The sequence below is a fragment of the Chaetomium tenue genome (assembly GCF_020726465.1).
Source record: "Chaetomium tenue strain MPI-SDFR-AT-0079 chromosome Unknown F5144scaffold_5, whole genome shotgun sequence".
Lineage (NCBI taxonomy): Eukaryota > Fungi > Ascomycota > Sordariomycetes > Sordariales > Chaetomiaceae > Chaetomium > Chaetomium tenue.
Window position 1 is genome coordinate 2854638 of NW_027117333.1, and position 21696 is coordinate 2876333.

General features: G+C 56.0%; 12 protein-coding genes across 12 annotated transcripts; 4 read left to right on the forward strand and 8 right to left on the reverse strand.

The window, feature by feature from the left end:
• Nucleotides 1-108: 108 nt before the first annotated feature.
• Nucleotides 109-743, forward strand: F5144DRAFT_654459 (uncharacterized protein; the record flags this gene model as incomplete). The annotated part of the gene is made up of 2 exons (XM_066793099.1): nucleotides 109-599; nucleotides 663-743. The coding sequence occupies exons 1-2, from the start codon at nucleotides 315-317 to the stop codon at nucleotides 741-743; spliced, it is 366 nt and encodes a 121-aa protein (XP_066641673.1). The 5' UTR covers nucleotides 109-314.
• A 129-nt stretch (nucleotides 744-872) lies between these two features.
• F5144DRAFT_303168 (uncharacterized protein) lies at nucleotides 873-2168 on the reverse strand. Its single transcript, XM_066783901.1, has 2 exons — nucleotides 1450-2168; nucleotides 873-1366 (listed from the first exon to the last, which is right to left on the reverse strand). The coding sequence occupies exons 1-2, from the start codon at nucleotides 2018-2020 to the stop codon at nucleotides 1155-1157; spliced, it is 783 nt and encodes a 260-aa protein (XP_066641674.1). The 5' UTR covers nucleotides 2021-2168; the 3' UTR covers nucleotides 873-1154.
• Nucleotides 2169-3152: 984 nt separating this feature from the next.
• On the forward strand, nucleotides 3153-4917 carry F5144DRAFT_654463 (uncharacterized protein; the record flags this gene model as incomplete). The annotated part of the gene is made up of 2 exons (XM_066793100.1): nucleotides 3153-3326; nucleotides 3432-4917. The coding sequence occupies 2 exons, from the start codon at nucleotides 3153-3155 to the stop codon at nucleotides 4776-4778; spliced, it is 1521 nt and encodes a 506-aa protein (XP_066641675.1). The 3' UTR covers nucleotides 4779-4917.
• On the reverse strand, nucleotides 4918-6582 carry F5144DRAFT_303331 (RNA 3'-terminal phosphate cyclase domain-containing protein). Its single transcript, XM_066783902.1, has 2 exons — nucleotides 6269-6582; nucleotides 4918-6174 (listed from the first exon to the last, which is right to left on the reverse strand). Exons 1-2 carry the CDS (start codon nucleotides 6414-6416, stop codon nucleotides 5063-5065), a joined length of 1260 nt encoding a protein of 419 aa, XP_066641676.1. The 5' UTR covers nucleotides 6417-6582; the 3' UTR covers nucleotides 4918-5062.
• A 1084-nt stretch (nucleotides 6583-7666) lies between these two features.
• F5144DRAFT_604474 (uncharacterized protein) lies at nucleotides 7667-7981 on the reverse strand (the record flags this gene model as incomplete). Its single annotated transcript, XM_066791347.1, has 1 exon — nucleotides 7667-7981. One exon carries the CDS (start codon nucleotides 7979-7981, stop codon nucleotides 7667-7669), a length of 315 nt encoding a protein of 104 aa, XP_066641677.1.
• A 910-nt stretch (nucleotides 7982-8891) lies between these two features.
• F5144DRAFT_303441 (uncharacterized protein) lies at nucleotides 8892-9931 on the forward strand. Its single transcript, XM_066783905.1, has 2 exons — nucleotides 8892-9512; nucleotides 9569-9931. The coding sequence occupies exons 1-2, from the start codon at nucleotides 9084-9086 to the stop codon at nucleotides 9725-9727; spliced, it is 588 nt and encodes a 195-aa protein (XP_066641678.1). The 5' UTR covers nucleotides 8892-9083; the 3' UTR covers nucleotides 9728-9931.
• On the reverse strand, nucleotides 9844-10892 carry F5144DRAFT_303360 (uncharacterized protein). The gene has a single exon (XM_066783903.1). The coding sequence runs from the start codon at nucleotides 10744-10746 to the stop codon at nucleotides 10135-10137; it is 612 nt and encodes a 203-aa protein (XP_066641679.1). The 5' UTR covers nucleotides 10747-10892; the 3' UTR covers nucleotides 9844-10134.
• A 472-nt stretch (nucleotides 10893-11364) lies between these two features.
• F5144DRAFT_604475 (Quinolinate phosphoribosyl transferase) lies at nucleotides 11365-12342 on the reverse strand (the record flags this gene model as incomplete). The annotated part of the gene is made up of 2 exons (XM_066791348.1): nucleotides 11365-11471; nucleotides 11526-12342. 2 exons carry the CDS (start codon nucleotides 12340-12342, stop codon nucleotides 11365-11367), a joined length of 924 nt encoding a protein of 307 aa, XP_066641680.1.
• A 552-nt stretch (nucleotides 12343-12894) lies between these two features.
• F5144DRAFT_303445 (regulator of chromosome condensation 1/beta-lactamase-inhibitor protein II) lies at nucleotides 12895-15038 on the forward strand. The gene is made up of 2 exons (XM_066783906.1): nucleotides 12895-13755; nucleotides 13811-15038. Exons 1-2 carry the CDS (start codon nucleotides 13060-13062, stop codon nucleotides 14660-14662), a joined length of 1548 nt encoding a protein of 515 aa, XP_066641681.1. The 5' UTR covers nucleotides 12895-13059; the 3' UTR covers nucleotides 14663-15038.
• A 637-nt stretch (nucleotides 15039-15675) lies between these two features.
• Nucleotides 15676-18775, reverse strand: F5144DRAFT_303372 (Aspartate/glutamate/uridylate kinase). The gene is made up of 2 exons (XM_066783904.1): nucleotides 16027-18775; nucleotides 15676-15965 (listed from the first exon to the last, which is right to left on the reverse strand). The coding sequence occupies exons 1-2, from the start codon at nucleotides 18602-18604 to the stop codon at nucleotides 15910-15912; spliced, it is 2634 nt and encodes an 877-aa protein (XP_066641682.1). The 5' UTR covers nucleotides 18605-18775; the 3' UTR covers nucleotides 15676-15909.
• A 473-nt stretch (nucleotides 18776-19248) lies between these two features.
• F5144DRAFT_578579 (uncharacterized protein) lies at nucleotides 19249-19978 on the reverse strand. The gene is made up of 2 exons (XM_066789266.1): nucleotides 19833-19978; nucleotides 19249-19776 (listed from the first exon to the last, which is right to left on the reverse strand). Exon 2 carries the CDS (start codon nucleotides 19708-19710, stop codon nucleotides 19480-19482), a length of 231 nt encoding a protein of 76 aa, XP_066641683.1. The 5' UTR covers nucleotides 19711-19776; nucleotides 19833-19978; the 3' UTR covers nucleotides 19249-19479.
• Nucleotides 19754-20630, reverse strand: F5144DRAFT_549620 (synaptobrevin-domain-containing protein; the record flags this gene model as incomplete). The annotated part of the gene is made up of 4 exons (XM_066787592.1): nucleotides 19754-19776; nucleotides 19833-19902; nucleotides 19957-20118; nucleotides 20526-20630. The coding sequence occupies 4 exons, from the start codon at nucleotides 20628-20630 to the stop codon at nucleotides 19754-19756; spliced, it is 360 nt and encodes a 119-aa protein (XP_066641684.1).
• Between the last annotated feature and the right edge of the window lie 1066 nt (nucleotides 20631-21696).

A 21696-nucleotide genomic window follows, 5' to 3' on the forward strand; every position in this document is an offset into this window, starting at 1 on the left:
CAAGGCATGGTGTCTTATCTAGGGGTGGTTATCGGGGCCAGGGGCATCCGAGACATTCAACTACCAGCATTCTTTAGCAGCCCTGATCACCACTAGAATACCAGGACACTCATTTCGTATGGCATGTAGGGAGGAATCCTAAAAGTTCAACGGGCGGTTGATCACGACAGCGAAAGGTATATAACCACCGTCCCCATAACCCAACTCATCCCCCTTTTCCTCCTCACCATCCGCTTCCAACACATCTTCACATCCACAAACACTCAAAACAAACAACTTTCAACCAAACCACCACCCAACCCCCAACAACCACCATGAAGTTCCTCTCCCTCCTCGCCCTGGCCGCCGCCGCCACCGCCGCCGTGATGCCCAACGCGGCCAGCCCTGATGCCGCTGCCCCCGCCGCCGATACCATGGCCATCAACGAGCAGGGCCAGCAGGCTGCTGCCGCGGCTCCCCAGGCCGACGCCGCCAACGCCCAGCCCAACCACTGGTACCCGCCTCCCCCGCCCCCGCCGCCCGGCTGCCGCCCCGGTGCCTACTCGTGCACGACGACGAACAATGGCTGGAGGGTTTGTGATGTTTCGGGTCATTGGGTTGTGAGTATTCCCTTTCTTGAGTTAGTGGTTGGGAGTTGGATGTTGACCAGTCTACTACTATAGTTTGCCGGCTACTGCGGCTGGAACCAGCACTGCCAGATGAACTGGCAGAACCAGAGCCCGTACTGCGTCCCCAACTACTAAGTTGTGGGCTCTGTGTACACCACAACACCGAGGGGTTGAGGCGGAGGGATGAAAGGCAGATGGCTGGGGTTCTTTTTTGGATCAATGGACAAGTGATGAAGGGCTTTGGTGGATCTGTCTTGTGGCTTGGTTCTTGGCTTAGTTTCCTTCTTGACACTCTCTTGCCTCGGTATTCACTGTAGTTGTAGTCGCGATAGTATCCTAGAGACGAATAGTATGTGGTGTCTCGAATTGGTCGCACAGCTGGTGAAAAATGGTGATCCCTTAGATCAATTCACAATCCGACTCGGGAAGCAAGTCCACTCGGGTACAACCTTGTGCTCATTATCCAGTTGTATTGTTTGCTCGATGCTTTCTCGTCCTACTCTAAATCGGCACCCAGCCTTCGCCACCCACAACCCCGCTGCGGTCTCACGCCTCGGGCCAGTTCTTGTTAAACATAATACATGACCCGTTGGCCGAAGGTGCAATGTCCTTGTCGGTTAGGAAAAGGCAGTACTTGGCCACCGAGGCGGTGGGCACCTGCATATCCGGGCGGAAGGGGGCCTGTGAGGCCTGAACCTTTTGGAAAGCCTCCATGTGCATCCCCTGGCCAAATGCGTCTGTGATGTTGGTGTCCATTCCTGGATAAAAATGTCAGCTGTAGTTCCCATGCCTACCTCGGGCGGTTTGCGGGAGGACTCAGGGGTAAATGTTAATGACTTACCGCCTAGCATCAGACCGATGCTGTAGATGCTCTTATCCCCATAGTAGCCAGCCGTGTTTTTGGTCAGCGACATCAGGGCGGCCTTGGAGGCCGAGTAGGCAGCGCCGGCCTTGAAGCCGTGGACGCTGGCGATGGAGCCGATGTTGATGATGACACTGCAGCCGGGCTCCTGCTTCTCGAACTGGGCAATGGCCGCCTTAGTGCCAAGGAAGGGTCCGTTCAGGTTGACGTTGAGCACACGGTCCCACTTCTCCTTGGAGCAAGCACCGGCGGGTTCAAAGCCGTCCATGATTCCCGCCGAGTTCACGAGAACGTCGAGACGGCCGAACTTGGCAACGGCATCGCCGACGAGGGCCTCCACAGAGGCTTCGTCTGTGACGTCTGTCTTCCGGGTGAGGAACTTGTCGGCGTATGACTTGGACCACTCCTCGTCGACCGAGGCGAGGCGCTCCGTGTGGACATCACAAACGACAACGTTGGCACCTGCTTCGAGGAAGGCGGTTGCGATAGCCTTGCCGAGACCGCCGGCGGCGCCGGTGACAATCGCAGTCTTGCCCTGAGCTGAAGACATCCTGTTGGTGGATGTGGTTGAAGTCGTTTAATGGTTGTCTCTTGGGCGGGCACCTTCTGGAGTTGGCTTGCTTTCGCAATGTTGTGAGTTCGAATTGTTGGTTGGCTTGCGAGATATGGAGTCTAAGAAGGGTCCATGGAGGAACAGGAGGCCTTCTTATACCCCCACGAGGTCTTCGTTCAGGAACATGTCCCACATCTTGCGTCCCCTGAATTGCGGGGTAGGTCAGATGCCCGGAGACTTAGGTCGAGCGTCTAATCCGACCAAACCCAACCGGAGCATTTGGGTTGATGCTACTATGGTAGGGCCGCCCCACATGCATTAACAATATATGTCAGATAGGTAGGGTAGGTCGTGATGGTTGGTGTGGGACTACGCAAACCCGGATTCGAATGCGAGGTTCCTGGAATTGGAAATACGCGTAAATAACAGCGAACCCGAATGCGAGTTATCAACGTTGACGAGTACGACAACTTGACAGGGATCCTGGTTGGAACGACAGCCTCAACGAGTCTTTGAACATGAAGGTATAAAAGCATCCTGGAAAGCAGGTTGTTCTCTTTCGTAACTCCATCCCAATTGACTTATCATGTGAAATTAACCTTCCACATTCATGATCAGGTCAGGTCATGTTGTTGCAGGAATTGTCAAGTCAGGCAGCGATGCTCATAGCAGCCTAAAGGCGGGGTGAAGGATGGCAGACCGCATGTTATGCCTTCTGGCCAGAATTGATAAAATATTGCCGGAAAAAGGGGGTCTTGATGTGGTAAGTTTAAAAGTTGGCGGCAATCACAGTTCATAGCTTAAGTTTGAAAAACCAACGAGCACATGGGAGGGAGGACCTGCCGTGCCTTGCGTGCCTGCCAAGTGAGATTCTGGGGGTCTTAGGGCGGAGATAGCGGGGATATCAACGCTAACTGTATCGGGAATAGCCCCTGAGATCTCGGCAGAGCTACCCCTGTTCAGATGAATGACGAAACCACCATTTTGGACAAGATCTGGGATAATTTTTCGATCCAACCTAATCTCAACGCCACCATATTTATATATGTAGATATCCCGGAGAATGAGGCATTGATCTCACAAAAATATTGCGATTGTTCACAGTAACATACTCACCCCATCCACCACGATGTCCTCCCTCACCTCCAACCCCAAGGTGCAGCTGGCAGCCACCGCCGTCGTCTCGGCCGCCGTCGCCGCCGGCGCAATCCTCACCTACCAGCGCCTCCAAGAAGGCGACCGCGTCTCCCGCTTGAAGCAATCCATCCCCCAACCCGGCGACACCGACCCAGCTCTCCAATCAGTACGCAACCCCCCTCCCCCCGCCATCCCCTTCCTCCCCCATACCCCACCATCCCACCATCCCACCCCATCCAACCATCTAACCAACCCTCCCACCAACCAACAGGTAACCCGCACCGGCACCCTCCCCCAACCCGACCCCGAAGACCTGCACAACCAAGCCCTCGCGCAGCGCGCCCAAACCGGCGACTTCGACGACGAACTCATCCTCGAGCAACTCGCGCGCAACCGGGTCTTCCTCAGCGACGCGGGCCTCCAAAAACTGCGCGACGCCTTCGTGGTGGTGATCGGGTGCGGCGGGGTGGGTTCCCACGCGTGCGCGGCGCTGGCGCGCTCCGGCGTGCAGCGGATACGGCTGGTGGATTTTGATCAGGTGACGCTGAGTAGTCTGAACCGGCATGCGGTGGCGACGTTGGCGGATGTGGGGTTGTCGAAGGTGCAGTGTTTGCAGAGAAGGTTGGTGGCGGTGGCGCCGTGGGTGCGGTTTGATTTGAGGGTGCAGAAGTTTGAGAGGGGGGTTGCGGGGGGGGTGTTGGGGGGGTGGGAGGGGGAGGGGGGGAAGAGGCCGGATTTTGTGATCGATGCGATTGATAATATTGAGAGTAAGGTGGAGTTGCTGAAGTATTGTTATGATGAGGGGTTGCCGGTGATTTCGGCGATGGGGGCGGGGACGAAGAGCGATCCGACGAGGGTGATGGTGGGGGATATTGGGGCGAGTTTTGAGGATGGGCTGTCGAGGGCGACGAGGAGGCGGCTGAAGCTGCAGGGAGTTACGAGTGGGATTCCGGTCGTGTATTCGACGGAGAAGATGGGCGAGGGCAAGGCGGCGTTGCTGCCGCTTGCTGAGGAGGAGTTCCAGAAGGGGTCGGTGGGCGACCTCGGTGTGCTCGCCGACTTCCGGGTGCGGATCTTGCCGGTCCTGGGTACCATGCCGGCTGTCTTTGGATACGTCGCGGCCAACCACGTTATTCTCAAGATCACGGGCTACCCGATGGACTACCAACCGGCCAAGGCTCGCGACAAGATGTACGAGGCCATCCTGGCGTACGTTCAGGCCAGCGAGGAGAAGGTAGTGCGCATGTTTGAAGGCGGCCGGGTCGACGTCTGCATCGGCCTCAAGGTGCCCATCACACCGGGCGACGTTGCCTTCCTCGTCGAAGAGGCTTACCGGGGCAGGAGCGCCGTCACCGGCATCCCGACCAAGCTCATGCTGATCCGGTGGAAGAAGCCTCAGAAGACTACCCTGGTCCGGATCGGAGAAGGGAAAGATGAGCAAAAGTCTGCCGACCTGAAGCTCCGCGACCTGGTTTGCTTGACCAAGGAGGAAGCCGTCAGACACCAAAAGGAGGTGCTCCTCGGAGACAAGAGCCTTGAGGACCTCTACAGCCAAGAGGTCATTGAGCTGGTCGAAGCGCGCCAAAAGGAAGCCGAGGCGTACGAGCGTCATAGATGAGGGGGTGATATGGAATATGACAGATGAGAATGTGGCAACAGAGGTTCGTGATTCTACATGCACAGTGGGCCAACATCACCTTTCTTTTCCCTCGCCGTGTCTTGTTCGGTATGTTTACCTCCATCTCGCGGGTGAGATTCCCTAATATTCATTGCTATCTGGCGCTTCTTGGGTATCAGTTACTAACGCTCTAAAGACTCTGAAACCAATGGTCTCGGCCTCATCCCAAGTCCCAACTCAACGACGTCTGTGATTAAAGCAGCGGTGGCAACCCCTTGGATTCACTACTTCTCCATGTGTAGGCCGACACCCTCGCAAACCATGCCATTGCCGAACCAGGCAACATCCGGAAGCAATTCCGATACCACCCACCGGGCCGTGGATGTGTGGTCGGCGTCCTCATCACTTGGCTTGGCCAGCTTCCGCCTGGGCATCTTCCCGTCCATGGCTAGCTTTGCCATCGATTGCTCGAGGTCGTCCTTAGCGGTGGTCCGAGGAAACGATGTCCGGCCTTCGGCCAAAGCCTGGAAGATGACCAGTTGATCCTGCAGGTGTTCGTCGACTACCCCACCGTAATTCACCTCCTCGTACAGTTTCTTAGCCACATCATTAGAGATGCTCTGGCTCAGCGCGCTAGGGTTCGATTGGCCTCCCTTGCCCTTATCCCGAGGCTTCTTAGGCATCGACCGAAGCACATCCTTCCCCCAGCGCACCTTGCCCTCTCTGGCGTGGGCAACCAACAGGACGTATATCCGCGAATCCGCGCCGCTGTCCTCTTTGATCTTGAACTCGACCTCCACATCCCCGAAAAAGGTCGCCAGGGTTTCCCGGAGCGCCTCCTCCAACGAATCGTGCATCTCGGCCGGGACAATCATCGTGACGTCGATCGCCTCCACATCGCTCACACTGAGCTGAGGCCCGTCGCCGCCGTAGACAACCCCTTCCTCCTTCAACCTGAGCGGCTCGCCGCGCTTGAGCGGGGTGAATCGGAAGTGAACCTTGCCGCGCTGCTGCTTCCCCAGGCTCCAGCCCCGCCTGATCAGCTTGCGCTCCACGCGGATGCCGAAGGCGTCCTGCAGCGTCGGCAGCAGCACCTGGTCCAGGTACTCGAAGGACAGCGAGAAGGACACGTTGGTCCCGCCCGAGATCTCCAGCCGGATCGGGTCGCCCTTGCCGTTGCCCGCGAGTAGCAGGAAGGGGAACACCGCCTGGAAGATCAGCATTGTCGACGCCGCGGGTGACTCCGCTTCGATCTTGATGTTGCGGCTCGTGAGGTCGGAGGGCCGCAGTTGGGGGTGGAACTCCATCTTGTTGCTGCCGACGGAGAGGCCTGAGACGTCGGCTGCGGTGGCCTTGGCTAGGTACTGGATGGCGGTGACATGTTGGGATTTGAGGCCTTGTGGGTTGTTTGTTAGTGAGGGTGTGGTAGTGGATGGGCGAATACGTGAGTGAGTGAGTGGGTGGGTCAGCAAATGAATTCATGGACATACCGCCGCCCCCGCCGCGACCGCCTCTAACGTTGGTGATTCGAACTGGTTGGGATGCGACTGCCGCTAGCGCACATGCTATGCGCACAAGCTGACCCCCTCCTTCGCCTGTTCGGCCGTCGATCTCGATAACTGGTATTTTCTTCGCCATTTTGGAGGGTGTATGTTTCTCGTGCTGTTTGTAATTCTGTTTGTTGTAAGCAGATGCGCTGAGGGCTGCCCTGGAGGAAGAAGGAGTTGTGGAAAAATTATCGCCTGGCTAATTGGTCTTGTGCTGGTCGATTGATGCGAAAAGTATGAGATGAACTTACACGGGGCTTCGTGTGGGGGTCTGTAAACTTTGAAAGCTTTAGTTTTGTTTGGTCGTGGAAGGAACGGCAAGCGATGGGATCAATTGGGAAGGTGGGGAAGGCAGAGGAAAGAGTGTATTCGTGGCTGGGTGAAGATGCTGAGTTTTTGTAAACGCCGAGTGCAGACTTTATTATGGAATGCAAGTTTCGAGTCACCCCGAGGACAAAAGGTCCTCTCGAAACACGAAGACACGACGGGGCAGACTTTCTTCTGTTCATCTTTGCCTGGCGTTTGTGGCACCACGATGTTGGCCTCCCTGTGTCCCCAAGAAGACGCCGCCTCCTTGCTTGCCCAGCGTTTGAGTCACCCGGCGGCCGGTTGGGAGCACCGAGCCTGCTAAAAATGACAGGGCTGTTGTGGGGGCCTCCCCAACACTGAATTCAGCTTCGAAGGGGGTTGCAGTTTTCCGTTTGGCCCAAATTTCCCGTTGGCGCTGTGGTCCAACAGCGCTCGTCTTCTTCGAATGTTAATACCTAGCTTCGTGAGTGGATACCTGAACTTACTGTGTAATGATGGTCCGAACCATGAAGCCCGCCCAGATCAGCTTACAGGGGACCAGGGTGAACACCACCATACCTATCAATCACACTCAAATACCTACCAGCCAAAGCTCGCTGAACAGCGACCGAAAGACAAGTTGAACATAAACATCTCGGGCTTCAAAAAGAACATCAATTTCACTTCCAACCTATTTATCACCCAATGTTGACCACCCACCAGACACTCCCACTGCTAGGCCTTTGCATTCCGCGGCTGGTCACCGGACCCCGAGCCTGCTGCTGACAACGGGAGAGAACCAGGTCCCGGTGGTCTTCGATTGTCCCGGGGAGGGTAAGGATATGGTTCCCCGTCTCCCCAACGTTGCCGGCGGACCCTGTTGCGCTTCTTATCCTTTTCCTCCTCGCCGCACCGGCCGCCCCTGGGAACGGACCACACCCTCTCGGACCTGGCTTGGACAAAACACTTCTGACAGGTCGAGGCGCTATCTCCGCCGTGAAAGCTTCCCTGCTCATCAGTCATCTCTTTTGACTCTTGACTAGAAAGCTTGGCTTACCAGGGAACACCTGCCTGGGCTTCACCCGACGCAAGTGCCCATGCATAGGTGTCGTGGCTTCCGGGGAATAGACTCCCGCCAGTTGTATAATCGCCGTCATCTCCAAAACAGTTGGCAAGCAGAGTCGAGATGAGCTGTTTGCCAGACCCGAATGGGCTCAAGTCGCTAACCGTGGAAGAAGAACTGTCGGTGATCTGGCCCGCCTCCCTTGACTCTGCGGTGGCCTTGTTGTCGAGGGCACGCGCTTGGCGAGGGGTGTCGGCCGCCTCGGAAGGGGAACCGGACACTTCGGCGTTGCCGATGGAGACCATGGTTTCAGTTGAATGGTTGCAATGTGTGAAGTGTACGAACTGTGCGAGATGTGTAAAATGTCGATTGCCGTGCTACAAAACAGAGAATCACTTTTCCGGGTGACAGTCTCGAGACGACCATTTATAAGTCCTGGTTAACAATGTCAGCTACACCCCTCGGTGCATTACCCCGTCTTCGCGCCACGACCCGTGTCAAGCTGACAGCATGCCCGCAGCCGCCCACCATGGGCACTTGCAGCAGCATGCCACCGGTGTATCACCGTCGAAAAGTCTCTCACGTCACCGGTGTGTGTGATATCGAACCGCAGAGTCCAAGTCGGGAGAGCAGATGGTGTACATACATCGGCCTACCCATCTCAACCCCATGCCATCCCTTACCGGATATCTCTACGCGGGAAATACCAACAACAAACCCGGCTCCCAACACAATCACACAATCACACGCCCTCGACACCAACCCATCTCACCGGCCCCTGCACCTTCCCGCGCCCTAGCACAATTCCCCCACCCATCCTCCCCTCCCCCCAGTCCCCTAACCCCTCGGCCCCATCCCCGCCACCAACCATTGGCTTCACCCCCTGTTTCTTCTTTCCTGCTTTTCTTTTTTTGCCCGGAAAAATTCCTTCCCAGAAGAGCTGGATGCCGCGCGCAGGCGCGGGGAAAATGGTCATGCCGCACGGGTGCCCGCATGGCCTCGGTGGATGGTGTATGCGGGTAGCCGAGGGGCACACCGCCTCGAGACTGCCGAGGCGAGGAGGGGGTGGGGGGAATTGTGTGATTGTCTTGTTATGCTTTCTCTTTCTTTTTGTTCATGGGCTTGGGTGAGGGTTGGGTATGAGGTGTTTTGGAAGCGAGGTGCGATGGGGGATGAACACACTGATTATGGAGGATGACCAAGTCAGGATGATATGCTTCCTTTCCTTTCCCCAGCTTTTCTCCCTGTTGCAGGGCTGTCAAATGCCTCGTCGTACACCAGGGTAGAATTATACATGGTTCGTCACACTCAGGAAATGGGAAGCATATAAAAAACACGATTAAAGAGAGTTATTAGATTTAGGTTGTTGTTCTCCGACTGCCCTGACTCCCCTACCAACTCCCCGCTATGCCCTGGCCAGAAACCCATCAAATACCATTAACCTTCAGAACCGAAAAGTGTCAGCATGAAAATACCGAGTGCAAGATTCGTAGCATACAAACCTACCCCGGAATATGCATCATTGTTGCCCCGTGTCACCACATCCCCATGCACTCTTCAGCTTGTGCCACATCGTCATTTCTCGGCCATATCATACAGGCCGGCTTTCTACGGAAGCGGCGGTGGAACCGGAAGCAGGGCCGCCTCTTCCGGACCCAAGGCCGCCTTGATCTTGTGCTGGGCTGCGGCGGTGTATTGTTCAATGGACTGTTCTATATCTGTCGTGTGCTCTTCCCGTTTCTGCCTCTCGGTTTGAGCGTCTTTGACGAAGAGGTTGGTCCAGTCTTGTGTGCTGTTGTTGTCTTGAGGGTCCATTGGGAGATTCCAAAAGATGGGGTATGTTTTTCTCTCTGGTTACTTGCTGGCGAGTACTGAATAGCTGATGGGACCAGGAAGAGTCAACACATATACTCTGCCGAGGAAGGAGGGAGGTGGGGGGGGAATGGACGTACGCAAAGCTGTCAGTTTTGACAGACTACCGCACAACTTGCGGTTCTCTTGAGAGTGTTTGTTTGTGTGGAAGGCTTGAAAAGAGAACTGTACGGCGATAATGCGGTGTGTATGGTCCCCCGAGGCCGGGGCAAGCCCGTATTTAAACGCAGCGGCGCGCAAGATTTCCATTCAACTATGGGCAATTCCGTGGTTAGGATGGTACAAGGCACCCCAAGGCCGGGGAATTGTCGATCGCAGCATGGCCTTTCTTTAGATAACCTCTTGCAGTCTTGGGACGGTTTGAGATCCCTGTAGGCTCTCGACTGCCTGTCAACCACAGAACGGCCACCGCCCACAATCCATGAGTAGAGGCTCTCAGCTGCTTGGCCGTTGTCCACCACACAAGGGTCACCGTCCGTGATTTCTGTGGGCTTTCGGCTTCAGATCCTTGTCATCCACATGGCGACAGGGAATCAGCCACATCACCACGATGAAGTGTGGGTGACATCCCTGTGGTTCAAGTAAATTAAGTTCCGTCAGGCATGCGTATCGCGGTCCTGACCGGCCAGGCTACGACGGGGAGCTCGGGGTGGGTAAAAGCGCTGGCATCGGGATTGATGGGTGTGAGGGGTGCGCATGTCTTGCAGCTCGTCCGGGGTCTGAATCCTCCACCACGTGGAAGTGCGCGGAGAAGTAAGCAGGGGCTCTCAACTAGGTTAGGCGATGCTTGGGGCGCATGGAAATTTCCGTGAGGTTGACGGTTGCTGGTGATCTTTGCCCCAGGGATGCACTCCGCGGAGCACCCCTCAACGCCCAGAGCGGCCGGGACCAACCGGAAGGAGGTTGAGCAGGGGAGACTCCCCTGCCTGGTTCCCTGGTCTTTTGAACAGGGGAGACTCCCGTGCCTGGTTCCCTGGTCTTTTGAACAGGGGAGACTCCCGTGCCTGGTTCCCTGGTTTTGAGCATGGGAGACTCCCCTGCCTGGTTCCCTGGTCTTTTGAACAGGGGAGACTCCCCTGCCTGGTTCCCTGGTTTTGAGCATGGGAGACTCCCCTGCCTGGTTCCCTGGCCTTTGATGCATTATGTACGCAGCAGCAAAAAGACCGACGATTCTCGGGTCGGCCAGATAAGTTGGCATCAACGAATAGTTATTGCAAGCAGACTTGAAACCACTCGTGGGCCGCTAATACTAGCGTCGGCCTCGCTCGTGTCGATGATCAACTCTCTTAGTTTGAAAATGCCAAGGGGCAGTGTTCGTGGGCTTCTCTTGCTAAGCGTCTGTTAGTAGTGGGAGACACCCCGATTTCTGCCCAGTTAGCCTGGTTCTGTGCCGCTGACGAACAGACACGAGAGGGACACACTGCGCAAGAAACCCGAGCCTTGCGAATCAACCCCCGTCTGAAGTGGTGGGTTGCCACGTGGGCATGCCATGTTTGGAACAATTAACGGCAAGGGCTTAACGGCCCCTGCGCTCATCTTGGCGCATCTACCGCCGATTTGGCGTGTCATCTGGGAGAGGGACAGGTGCAGTGATGCACCAAGAAGCGGTGAAAGAGAGATGCGAGATTGCAGCTGTGAGATTGCAGCTGCATCTCTCATTAGTCGGCCCCTGCTATGAGCCTTCCACTTGAACATGAATGGATCGACTCCGGAGTACTCGGATGACGAGATGGGGAAGACATTTTGCATTAAGGCACCTGTGATTTCCTACACTTATCTCCTCACACCGAGGGGCTTGTGACCATCTGCATAGTGCTCAACTCGATGCAGCCGCGCCGTCCCCCTTCTCGACGTTGATCTTGAGAGAGAAGTCAATGTGGCGCACACCCTGGTGGATGGAGCTTGTCGAGAGGATGTCGACATCTGCCAGCCTCGTTAGCAATTTTGCCCAATTTATGTCTCGGAGTGAGAACCTACCGTTACAAAGATAGGATTCGGCATTATCCTCGGTCAGTCCCCCTGAGACCTCGACCAGAAAATGCTTCTTGCTATTCCACTTCTCCTTGAGGCTCCGGGAGGTAGCCTTGACGCCCTCACCGGTGAAGTTGTCGAGCATGACGATGTCGGCGCCGGCGGCGATGGCCTCGTCGGCTTCCTCCTCGCTCTGGACCTCAACCTCGACCTTCAAGCTGAACCCGCCCGCAGCCTTGGCGGCCTTGACAGCCTGGGTGATGCTCCCGCGGCTCCACACATGGTTGTCTTTGAGCATGGTCATGGTGCTCAAATCCATGCGATGGGTATCGGCGCCTCCGACTAGCATGCCATACTTCTCCACCACGCGGAACCCCGGAGTCGTCTTGCGCGTGCCTGCCAGGATACCCGGCCACCCAGCGCTGCGTAGGTTGATCAGCAGCCGACGGCTCGTGCTGGCAATACCAGAGCACCGCGCAAGAATGTTAAGCGCCACGCGTTCGCCCTCCAGCAGGCCCCGCACAGGGCCAGTCACGGTCGCCAGGGCCGTCTTGTCGCCGTGGGTCTCGATGTGCGAGCCCTCGCGGGAGTGCCACTCAACCGTGCACCCGCATTGGGTGAAGACTTCATTGAAGAAGGGGACACCGGCGAGAACTCCGGACGACTTGCCCCAGAGCGTAGCCGTGCGTAGATCGTTGCCGACGACAAAGCCGCCTACGTCAAAAGAGGGGGTGTCTTCAGCGAGCCACGCGGCGACCTGAGACTTCCAAGAGACAGGGAGGAGGTGCTCCAATGAGCCATGATCCAGGGGAAGCTCAATCATGATGTGTTGTGTCTGATTGGTCGTCGTACGAACGGAGCGTGAGAGATTGGAGTTTTGGGCAGGCTGCGGCAGGCGTTGCACCAGGGCTCTCCTAGAAGTTATGGAAAGTCGGGATTGTTGACCTGTTAATTGGGACCCTCGAAGCAATGTCTAAAACACAAAAAAAGAAGAAGAAAGCGTTGATGCCGAAAGTTTACGGTAACTCTCAATTGATGATGATCTGACTCGACTCCCGAGTCCCAACGACGTTATGGTGGAGCTCGAAACTTGGAGGGGAAGTGGAGGAGGGGCGCTCAACCTAATGCCGACTCCATGAGCCGCTATGGTTTGGTTTTAGCGGAACTCACCCAGCTTATTCGGAGGTGAGAAGGCTCCACACAAATCCATTGTTCAGGGACGTTGGACAGTTCCCAAACGTTTCACTTGAACTTCTGGCAACCCGCCTCCCACAGCTTGCGCTCGTTGGCACCAGAACAGCACACAAAAAGATGTGGCACAATGGAAGATGACCAGGGTTTAGAAATTCGAATTCCAATTTGGAATGGCGTGGAATGGCGCAGCCAAGCCAAGGCAGACTCGACTCAGCAGATGACTAAGAATCGCGTCGACAAAAGGGCAAAGTGAGAACGAATTGGTTTCTTACTCGCGATTGTCGCTCATGCAAGATCATCAAATAAACACCACAAAACTCGTCTAGATAGCTTCTGAGTCGGCAAAATGGCGCCGAGGAAGCCGACAGCAACCACAAGGGGCCACAAGGGCGCCACTTCCAAGAGGGCCCGCGAGCGCGACGCTGGTGTCTCAGAAGGCCGATCGAAACGACAGAAAACGTCAGCAGCAGCCGAGCGGCTCATCCAAACTCAGGCTCAGACCCAGGCTCATACGGCCAACGCTGTGCCGCGAGTATCGCACCGATCCCAAACGGCGGCAGCAGGACAGCGGGCCACCAGGACGTTGCCCATCCTCAGCCAGAGACCGGCCAGGCCATTGACCGTCTACGTTTTTGGTGCCAACAGCGGCGGCGAGTTGGGCCTCGGCCCCAGCGTCAAGTCGGGAACCATTGGGAGACCGCGTGTGAACCCCTATCTCTCAGAGTCGGGGGTCGTCCAAATAGCCCTCGGTGCCATGCATGGCGTCGCGCTCACTCAGAACAACAAGATATTGACCTGGGGTGTCAACGACCATGGCGCACTTGGCCGCGACACCGCATGGGAGGAGAAACTGGTAGATGCGGATGGCGACGACAGCGATAGTGATGATGGGGGCGACCTCAACCCAAAAGAATCCACGCCAACACCAGTCGACACGGGTGCTGTGCCGCCGGACACCGTATTCACCCAGGTGGCGGCTACCGATAACGCCACCTTTGTCCTGACCAACACTGGCCACGTTTACGGATGGGGTAGTTTTAGGGTAGGTCACCAATCTCCATCTCGAGGAGCAATTCAATGTGCTAACTTTCCTACAGTCAGAGGACGGGAAGCTGTCATTCACACCCACCGTCGAGGTGCAGTCCCGCCCGGCTCTAATTCTCTCCGTCAAGGACGTTGTCAAACTATGCTGCGGAAGCAACCACGTCTTGGCCCTCACAGCAGATGGTTTTGTGTACACCTGGGGCAGAGGTACTGATGGTCAGCTCGGCCGCCGTTTCTCCTCCCGAATCGTGGACTGGAGTAAGGCGGGGCTTGTCCCGCACAAGGTTGCCGAACTCAGGGACATCGTCGACATCGGGAGTGGCTCAAACCATTCATTTGCCATCGAGCGCTCCGGCCTAGTGTATGGCTGGGGATTCAACAACGCGGGGCAGGTCGGAGCCCTTGAGAAAGCCGGCAACCACGAATCGGCCCACGAACACACCATCGTAATCTCTGTTCCCACCCTCGTAAAGGGATTGGTGGGCCTCCCACGCACAAAACAAATCACTGGAGGAAATTTCCACACCATCGCGGTTACCGAGGATGGGAGGTGCCTCTCTTGGGGCCGACTCTATTCATCTGCCACGGGCCTCAAGGTCGATACCTTGCCGCCTCAGTCCGTTGTCCGAGATTCGCGGGGGCCGAGCTTCCTCGGGGTCCCGACGGTCATTCCAGGGCTTCCAGCTGCGTTCGTGGCAGCTGCAAGCGAGCACAGTCTTGCAGTCACGGCCGACGAAAACGTCTACACCTGGGGCCTCAACCTGACCAAGCAGATTGCCCAAAAAGGCGAGGAGATTGAGGTTGCGACTCAGGTTACCCACGCCAGTGTCGCGGATTTGCGACTTGTCTGGGCTGGCGCCGGCGCCCAGTACAGCATGCTCGCCGAGTTTGCCGTCCCAGAATAAAATGATTGGGATCGTTTCCCTTCCAGAGCCACAGGGCAAAAAAGAGAAAGAAAAAGAAAAAAAAGAATAGACGGGTAGAAGGGGCATAGAAGGGGAATAAAAAAAAACTATTTATCATCTGCCCAGGAAAAAAAGCCAAGAACGGGACAAAAAAAATGACCAAAAAGACCAAACCAAAAACCCAAGAAGAATGTTTTGAGAAAGTCAACCTCACCTGAGGAATTACCAGGACCACTGCACTGTTTATTTTCTTGAGCCAGGGCTAACTGTTCAAAAGGGGCCAAGGTAAACCGCTCAGCTTTCCTGCCTACCATGGTCGTCGAACAAGTCTCACACCTTCGAGTCGCTTTCGGTAAGACATTAAACGGGTGACGGCACTGACGAAGTTTCACAGAGCTACTGGTCGCTTGAATGCACTTCGAACTTTGACAGTGGCGCAGAGGGCATAGGCACAAGCCCTTTCCTTCCCTCATCTGATGACAGCCGTTGTGAAGTCACAAACGGTTTGCCGAGGTTTTTACAGTTGCCGGTCTCGACCAGTAGTTCTCCCTATTTATCCACATCCTGAAGATTGTCGCCATTCCGACAATCAGAATTGTCTATCATCTGAACTTCTAGATTAGACATACCGGGAATTCTACCTTCTGTCCTCTAGATTTAAACCATAGAGAATCATCGTCATAGAGAAATAGAATCAGTAATACCCTGCCGAACACCGCGTCATTGCCCGTAAACATTACACGTGTCGCTGTATGCCCAAGCAGCAAGCAGGATCCCATGGTCTGTTGTGGGCCAGTAGCAAAACCCACAGACTGAGAGTTGCAAAAGGGGATCAGTTGCGGATGCCACGCAGAGGACAACACAGCAAACAGATCACCCGCGCTTCCCCTGAGCAACGGCAACACCAAGTCCCCCCAGCGCCCCAAAAGAGGCAATCAAAACACGAGCAATCCGCAACTCAAAAACAACGATCCAGCCTTGAGATTCCTGATCCCCAACTATATACAAAATCTACCCACGACGACGAAAAAACCCAGATCGTCCCGGAGCCGAAGGAACCCGAAACCCCATTTTCGAAACGAAGCTTCCCCGCCAGAACTCCTCAAAGATGGAAATGGACCGTATGAACATTGGAAAAAGAAGATACGAGCGCCACGCTAGTCAGCGCCGCCGACGTGTGACACACGCAGTGTGGAACCCTTGAACTCCCGCCCCAAAAGGAACGCCCGTCTATGTATGCAGCTCGTCTACATGATGGGGATGCCCTCGTACTCGGCGTAGCCCAGAGCAAGGTTCATGTTCTCTGTTTCCGGCGTTAGCAACGGTCAAAGCAGGAGAAGACAACAAACAGAAAGCCTACTTACGGAGACATTGGGTGGCGGCGCCCTTGAGCAGGTTATCGATGGTGGCGCAGACGACGACGCGCTTCCCGGACTTGTCGACCTCGAAGCCGCCGATCTCGACGCCGTGCTTCCCGCTGATGTTCTTGACCAGCGGCGCCTCGCCGACGACCTTGACCAGCTTCTCGCCGGCGTACCGGTCCTGGTAGATCTGGCGGATGTCGCGCGACGTCATGGTCTTGTTGAGCGGGATCGAGATGGTGTGGTGGATGCCGCGGAACCAGACGGCGACGTGCGGGACAAAGGCCACCGGCGCGCCAAGCTGGGCCGTGACCTCGCGCTCGTGGATGTGGCCCGTCAAGCTGTACGGGATGATGTTGTCCGTGAGCAGGCTGACGTCGTTCTTGGGCGACGGCTTGGTGCCGGCACCTGAGTAACCGGAGATGCCAAAGATATGGGGCATGCCGCCGAGGTGGGGCACGAGGGGAGCGATGCCGAGCTGCGCCGCCGTGGCATAGCAGCCGGGGTTGGCAATCTGTGTCGACCGCGTGATGTTCGCCCTGGGGACGAGCTCAGGGAGACCATAAGTCCATGTGTCGTCGAAACGGTAGTCGGCGGAGAGGTCGACGATGACGCTCTTGTGATCAGAGCCCTTGCGCCCATCGTAGACGGCCTCGACAAACGGCTTGCACACTCCGTTTGGCAACGCCATGACCCAGCAGTCGATATCACCACGGCGCTCCATATCCCGGACGTCTTCAGCGCTGAGGTTCTCGTAGATGACGTCCCTCTTGCTGTACCCTTCCAACTTGGTGCCCGCGAGCTCGCGCGACGAAACATGGCGGAGGTCCATGTTCGGGTGGGAGTCGAGGAGGCGGATCAACTCCTGGCCGGTGAAACCACGGGCGCCGATGAGCGCTACCCTAGCAGGCTGGGACTTGGAAGCGTTTCTCTTGCCGATCGGCGGGTTGGGGTTGGTCTGAGTGACGTATGTCCTCCGGCCGGCCTGGCCAAAAGCCGGAGTCGAGAGGATGGGGCGGCGAGCGAGGGTCGAGTACGAGCGAGTCTGTTGGGGGACGGGCTTGGCGCCATTTGTCGCGGCGCGCTGCAACCGCGACTCGAGGTTGGAGTTACCAAGCATGGCGCGGCCATTCTCAGTGAAGTCCTTCATCAATTGCACGACCTCCTCGCCGTCCTCAATTCCATACCAGAACATTACATTACCATTTCGCGTAACGCTGCCGTCGGCCTTGTCAAAGAACCACCCGAGGTTCTCGTCGTCCTCCTTGACGGTCCACACAAGCTGGGGGTGCTCCTTACGGAGGGCGGTGAAGATGTTGTCGGCGACGTTGCTCAGCCACCCGGACTTGGTGATGGTGAGGGTGGCAAGGGTAGCCTGGCGCCCGTTGTTCGCGGGCAAAACGATGGCGAGGGCGTTCATAGGCCCGTCGTAGTATGCCTTGAAGTTGTTCTCGCCAAGGAACTCGAAATACTTGTCGACGGTGGCCAGTGCATCGGGGCCCTCCCGATCCCGGATCAGGACCTCCTTGAGCTTCTCGACGTCCTTGAACTCGGACAGGTTGGTGGCCGAGAGCAGCTTGCTGCCACGGCGGATGAGCGTGCCGGCGCCGGAATCGGTAAAAAGTTCCTTTTGGAGCTCTCCGGGGTGGATGATGGCAACGCTAGTAGCGCGCGGCAATGTGTCCAGCAACTCCTTGATCTCCTTGATCTTTAACCTGGTGCCATACTTGACCCACGACTGCGACATGAGGTGCTCGTATTCTTCATCCAGGTTGATGGCCGAGATTTTCTGGCCCCCGGCGTCAAAGAGACCGCCCTTCTCAGACAGGTAAACAACCTTCAGGGGCTCGAGAGCACGGGCCAACTCGGCGGCAGCGACGTCGGCGTTGACATTGAGAATCTGGCCATCGTCGGTCTCGGCCATGGAGGTGAGGATGGGGAGATAGCCATTGTTAATAGCCGTCTCGATGGGCTGCTTGTTGACGCCGGTGATCTTTCCGACCAGCCCCCACTTCTCCTTATTCAGATAGTCTGCCCTGAACATGCCGGTCGTCAGGGGCTGTGCGTGCACCCCCTTTTCCTCCAGCTTGTTGACGAGGTTGAGGTTCTCCTGGAGGAACAGATCACGCGCGACACGCAGCGTCTTGGGGTCGGTAACCCGGATGCCCTCTTCGAACTGGGGCTCCACGCCGGCCTGCTCTAGCAGGGTGTTGAGCTGCGGTCCAGCGCCATGGACAATAATGGGGTAGAGGCCGACGGTGTAGAGGAAGGCCAAGCTAGAGCAGAGCTCGTCGATGTAGTCGGTTAGGATGGCGCCGCCGACCTTGATCACAGCGAAGCGTTGCGACGACACGGATGTAAAGAGCGAGAGGTACTGTTGGACTTCGCGCTTAGACCCGACGGACGAGAGGGTCTGCACAATCATACCCCGCGTGCTCAGGTCGGTATTTCGGGCGGCGGACGAGGAGAACGGCCTTCCGCGGCGGAGGGCGGCGGGGACGGCGACGGCGCGTGACCGGGGAAGACGGCGGACGCTGCGGCGGGCACCTGCCCTGAGGGCAACAGCACAAGCGGAAAGCATCTTGGTGGCCGGGTCTAGTTATTCTTGGGGTAGAGAGCTTGAAAGGGCGTGCGGGCCGAGGGGAGGAGGTTGAGAACGCCTTGAAATAGCAACCCAAGGTGGTGGTGGGCGAGAGAAGTGCGTGACGAATCGGAGGCGCTCAATGGCAAACTAAACCTCGGATGAGTCAATTCCAAGCGGACCATCCACCATTGGAAGCGGAGAAACCAAGAGGAGTATGGACGGAGGAAAGAAAGGCAGAGGCCCTGCCGAGAGTCAATGGCACAAGATCGAGGCCGGAAGCAAAGCCGGGTGTCAATGGTTGACCAGGGCTTTTTAAAGGTTGGGGCCTCGCAAGTGTCGGTCAAGTGGTGGTGGTGGAGGGGCAGCCTCTATGACCAAGGAAAAAAAAAATTGACACCGAAACCGCTTCTGAGGGGAGCATCCCAGGCCCTGGTCAGTGGCTGCAGCTAATGCGGAGCGACTTCGGCATGCGACTCACTACGGCAGCATTGGTCTCCAAAAACATGCCATTCTCTTGGAAACTGCTTGGTTAATGGCGCAGGCTTGAGCTGAATTACCACCTGCATATGCAAAAGTCGCAGGGTTTTATTTAGGCGATTAGTTACCAAGTAAGCGTCCTAGGTACGACGGGACTCTCCAACTCGCTTTCACTGCCGACTTCCAGGTACCTACCTATTTATGGACCTGACTTGAAGATGTGTGATGCCAAGGCTCATCCTGTGTCTATCTCCTGATTTGAAGAGTTTGTTACCCAAAATATCATGCTGGCAGCGTCACGGAAAGATATGAATGTTGAATCTGAATAGCACTACATTTGCAGGACCTAGGTATTTTTGTCCTGCTCATCATAATCAACCTGGAAGTCTCGCAAGCTAATCCGCTGCCGTTCCGCTTCCACGTGGGTAAAAATGCCTAGGCAAAAATGACCAGAGACTTGTCGTAACTTGATTAACGCATTGGGGAACCTGCTCCCTCGAATCATCATAAGTACAGCTACATTCAGAGGCAGCGTCACCCCAGACTGAGATCCACGCAACGCCAAGCAGGCCGCTGCCAGCCAGAAAACAAACTCCCAGAAAAAGTAATATGAAAACGAGCGCCATTCATTCGCCCGGTGGATATCGAGTCGTCATGGTTATCGTTGAATTAGTTTCCCCGAGTGGTAACAACTAGGAGACTCGTCAGCAAAATGCAGTTTGAATCAGGTGGGGAGGGGGCCACAAACCCGCTGGGATGATGATGATGGCGAGAAGGACAATAATACCAACACCTATCCAGATGCGCATTTTCATGTCCTAAAGAACAAGTTAGGCGCAACCGAGTTCGCGGGGCGTCGCAGATCTGCTCACCTTCCACCACATCTGCCTCCGGACCTTACCAGCGCGGCCGTGGAAGTCCTGGGCCGCGGCATTCAGGTTGGTTGATTTGTCTTGCAAATGATCCAAGCGCTCGCCGCGATCCCGAACACTTTCTATGTTATGGCTCGCCGCTCTGATGGCACCGTCGAGTTCCTGATGAAGAGTGTCAGTCTACAATCCCAGTCGCAGAACACAAGAATCTCGAATCGATCGGGTGGAGCGGAAGCAGTGCATGGGTCCGGTGTGGCATTCGGGTGGTGCGCTCGTCATCGTCCGGTTCTCCGAGGCAGGGCTACCGCTCTTCCTTGGGCACACAACCTTGGGGACCGACACTCAGAGGTATGGAGTGGCGTTGTTTGAGTTGGAAGGTGTCTCGTTGGATCTCGGGGTGGATTCGATTTGAGCGCTGCCCCAAGAAGGCTGGTTGTCGAACACCTCTCGAGAAAGGTGGTAGTGCCGCTTGCCGCCCAACGATGGGTTGAGTTTTGAATGCGCGACCGAACCTATCACACACGGCTTCCCCCGATTGATGCGAAAAAGCAAACAGATCACCAACCCACCTCCTTCATGACTCCAAATTTATCCGGGCCAGAGCCCGATGGCGCGGACGGGTCCTGCGAACCTTGCCCCTTAGGACGGAACGGGTCGTAAGCTCCCGAAGCCATTTTGACGGTAGGCGGCGAAAGTTATTGACGGAACAGACGGTGTGTTGAACGTAAAGCGATCGCGAAATGGATAGGTCTGTGCGAAAATCGGCGCGCGGTTGGTAGGCGATGGCGAGTATATTCGGTGGTGGTGGTAGAGAGATGCGGAATGATGGTGGGTGATGAAAGACGTTGCACAGGCGGTTGAACCTGTTTTGCAGGCGACACGCCAGCCAGCCAAGGGGGGGTGGCCCGGGAACGAGGCTGTGTCAGGTGGCACTCGAAGTGATAAAATACGCCGCTTAGTGCTCTAACATATTGACGCCCAAAACAGAAAGGATAATGTTAAGTAAACAACATGCAAGGAATGCCCAATGCCACCAACAACCCATCCCGCCAAGCACTTGGCCCAAGTCAAACACTTGAGCACACATGCAAGAGGTTTGTCAAGGTCCAAAACTTACTGCAAGAAGACCTGAATTGTTCTTTATATTCAAGCAACCCGATTACCTGCTTTTAGCTGGCCTCCCGCCCATTTTCTACGGCCAACTGTTGTGGTTTATGGCGTTAGCCGCACTGCCGTTCATCCTGGGTGCCCGGGTGGTTTTGGTTTAGAATGGACCCTGCTGGGGGCACGGTGTGGATGATGTCGTCAGCATCCGGCACGCCGGACACAACGATGAAAACCAACAGACGGCAAGCAGGCGAGCTGGAAAATCATGCTGTTGTAAAAGTACATCCAGGTCTCAAAAGATTTCGAATTATCGCAGCCTTCGGTCTGGGCCCACCGTGTCAGGAAGCGCATATTTGCGACGGTTTGTCGCAGCTCAGTTTCATCATCACTTAATGTCCGCCTACCGTGTACAAACCGCCGACTAGCGTTGCCACACATTCCCCGCATTTAACCACTGTGCCGCTTGTTAGAAGTCGTAAATTCTTGCGAGCAGGATTGGTACACAGTCCGATTGTCGACTGCCGTTTAGGCGAGTGGGAGTGGAAACTCGACCAGTCGAAGCGGACGCAACAGCGGAAGCATCTTATTAGCATTGAGAGACAGAACTATCTTTTGTCGCTTGTGGAAAGATTC

Coding starts and splice junctions, on each gene's coding strand:
- F5144DRAFT_303360 (XM_066783903.1), bottom strand. CDS start 10,746: ATGCCAACTTATCTGGCCGACCCGAGAATCGTCGGTCTTTTTGCTGCT.
- F5144DRAFT_303372 (XM_066783904.1), bottom strand. CDS start 18,604: ATGCTTTCCGCTTGTGCTGTTGCCCTCAGGGCAGGTGCCCGCCGCAGC. Junction 15,966..16,026: donor CGCCGCCACCCAATGTCTCC/GTAAGTAGGCTT, acceptor CGCCGGAAACAG/AGAACATGAACCTTGCTCTG.
- F5144DRAFT_303331 (XM_066783902.1), bottom strand. CDS start 6,416: ATGGCGAAGAAAATACCAGTTATCGAGATCGACGGCCGAACAGGCGAA. Junction 6,175..6,268: donor CGGTCGCGGCGGGGGCGGCG/GTATGTCCATGA, acceptor ACAACCCACAAG/GCCTCAAATCCCAACATGTC.
- F5144DRAFT_303445 (XM_066783906.1), top strand. CDS start 13,060: ATGGCGCCGAGGAAGCCGACAGCAACCACAAGGGGCCACAAGGGCGCC. Junction 13,756..13,810: donor ACGGATGGGGTAGTTTTAGG/GTAGGTCACCAA, acceptor ACTTTCCTACAG/TCAGAGGACGGGAAGCTGTC.
- F5144DRAFT_303168 (XM_066783901.1), bottom strand. CDS start 2,020: ATGTCTTCAGCTCAGGGCAAGACTGCGATTGTCACCGGCGCCGCCGGC. Junction 1,367..1,449: donor CATCGGTCTGATGCTAGGCG/GTAAGTCATTAA, acceptor ATTTTTATCCAG/GAATGGACACCAACATCACA.
- F5144DRAFT_578579 (XM_066789266.1), bottom strand. CDS start 19,710: ATGGCGCTCGTTTTCATATTACTTTTTCTGGGAGTTTGTTTTCTGGCT.
- F5144DRAFT_303441 (XM_066783905.1), top strand. CDS start 9,084: ATGCCCTGGCCAGAAACCCATCAAATACCATTAACCTTCAGAACCGAA. Junction 9,513..9,568: donor GGGAGATTCCAAAAGATGGG/GTATGTTTTTCT, acceptor TGATGGGACCAG/GAAGAGTCAACACATATACT.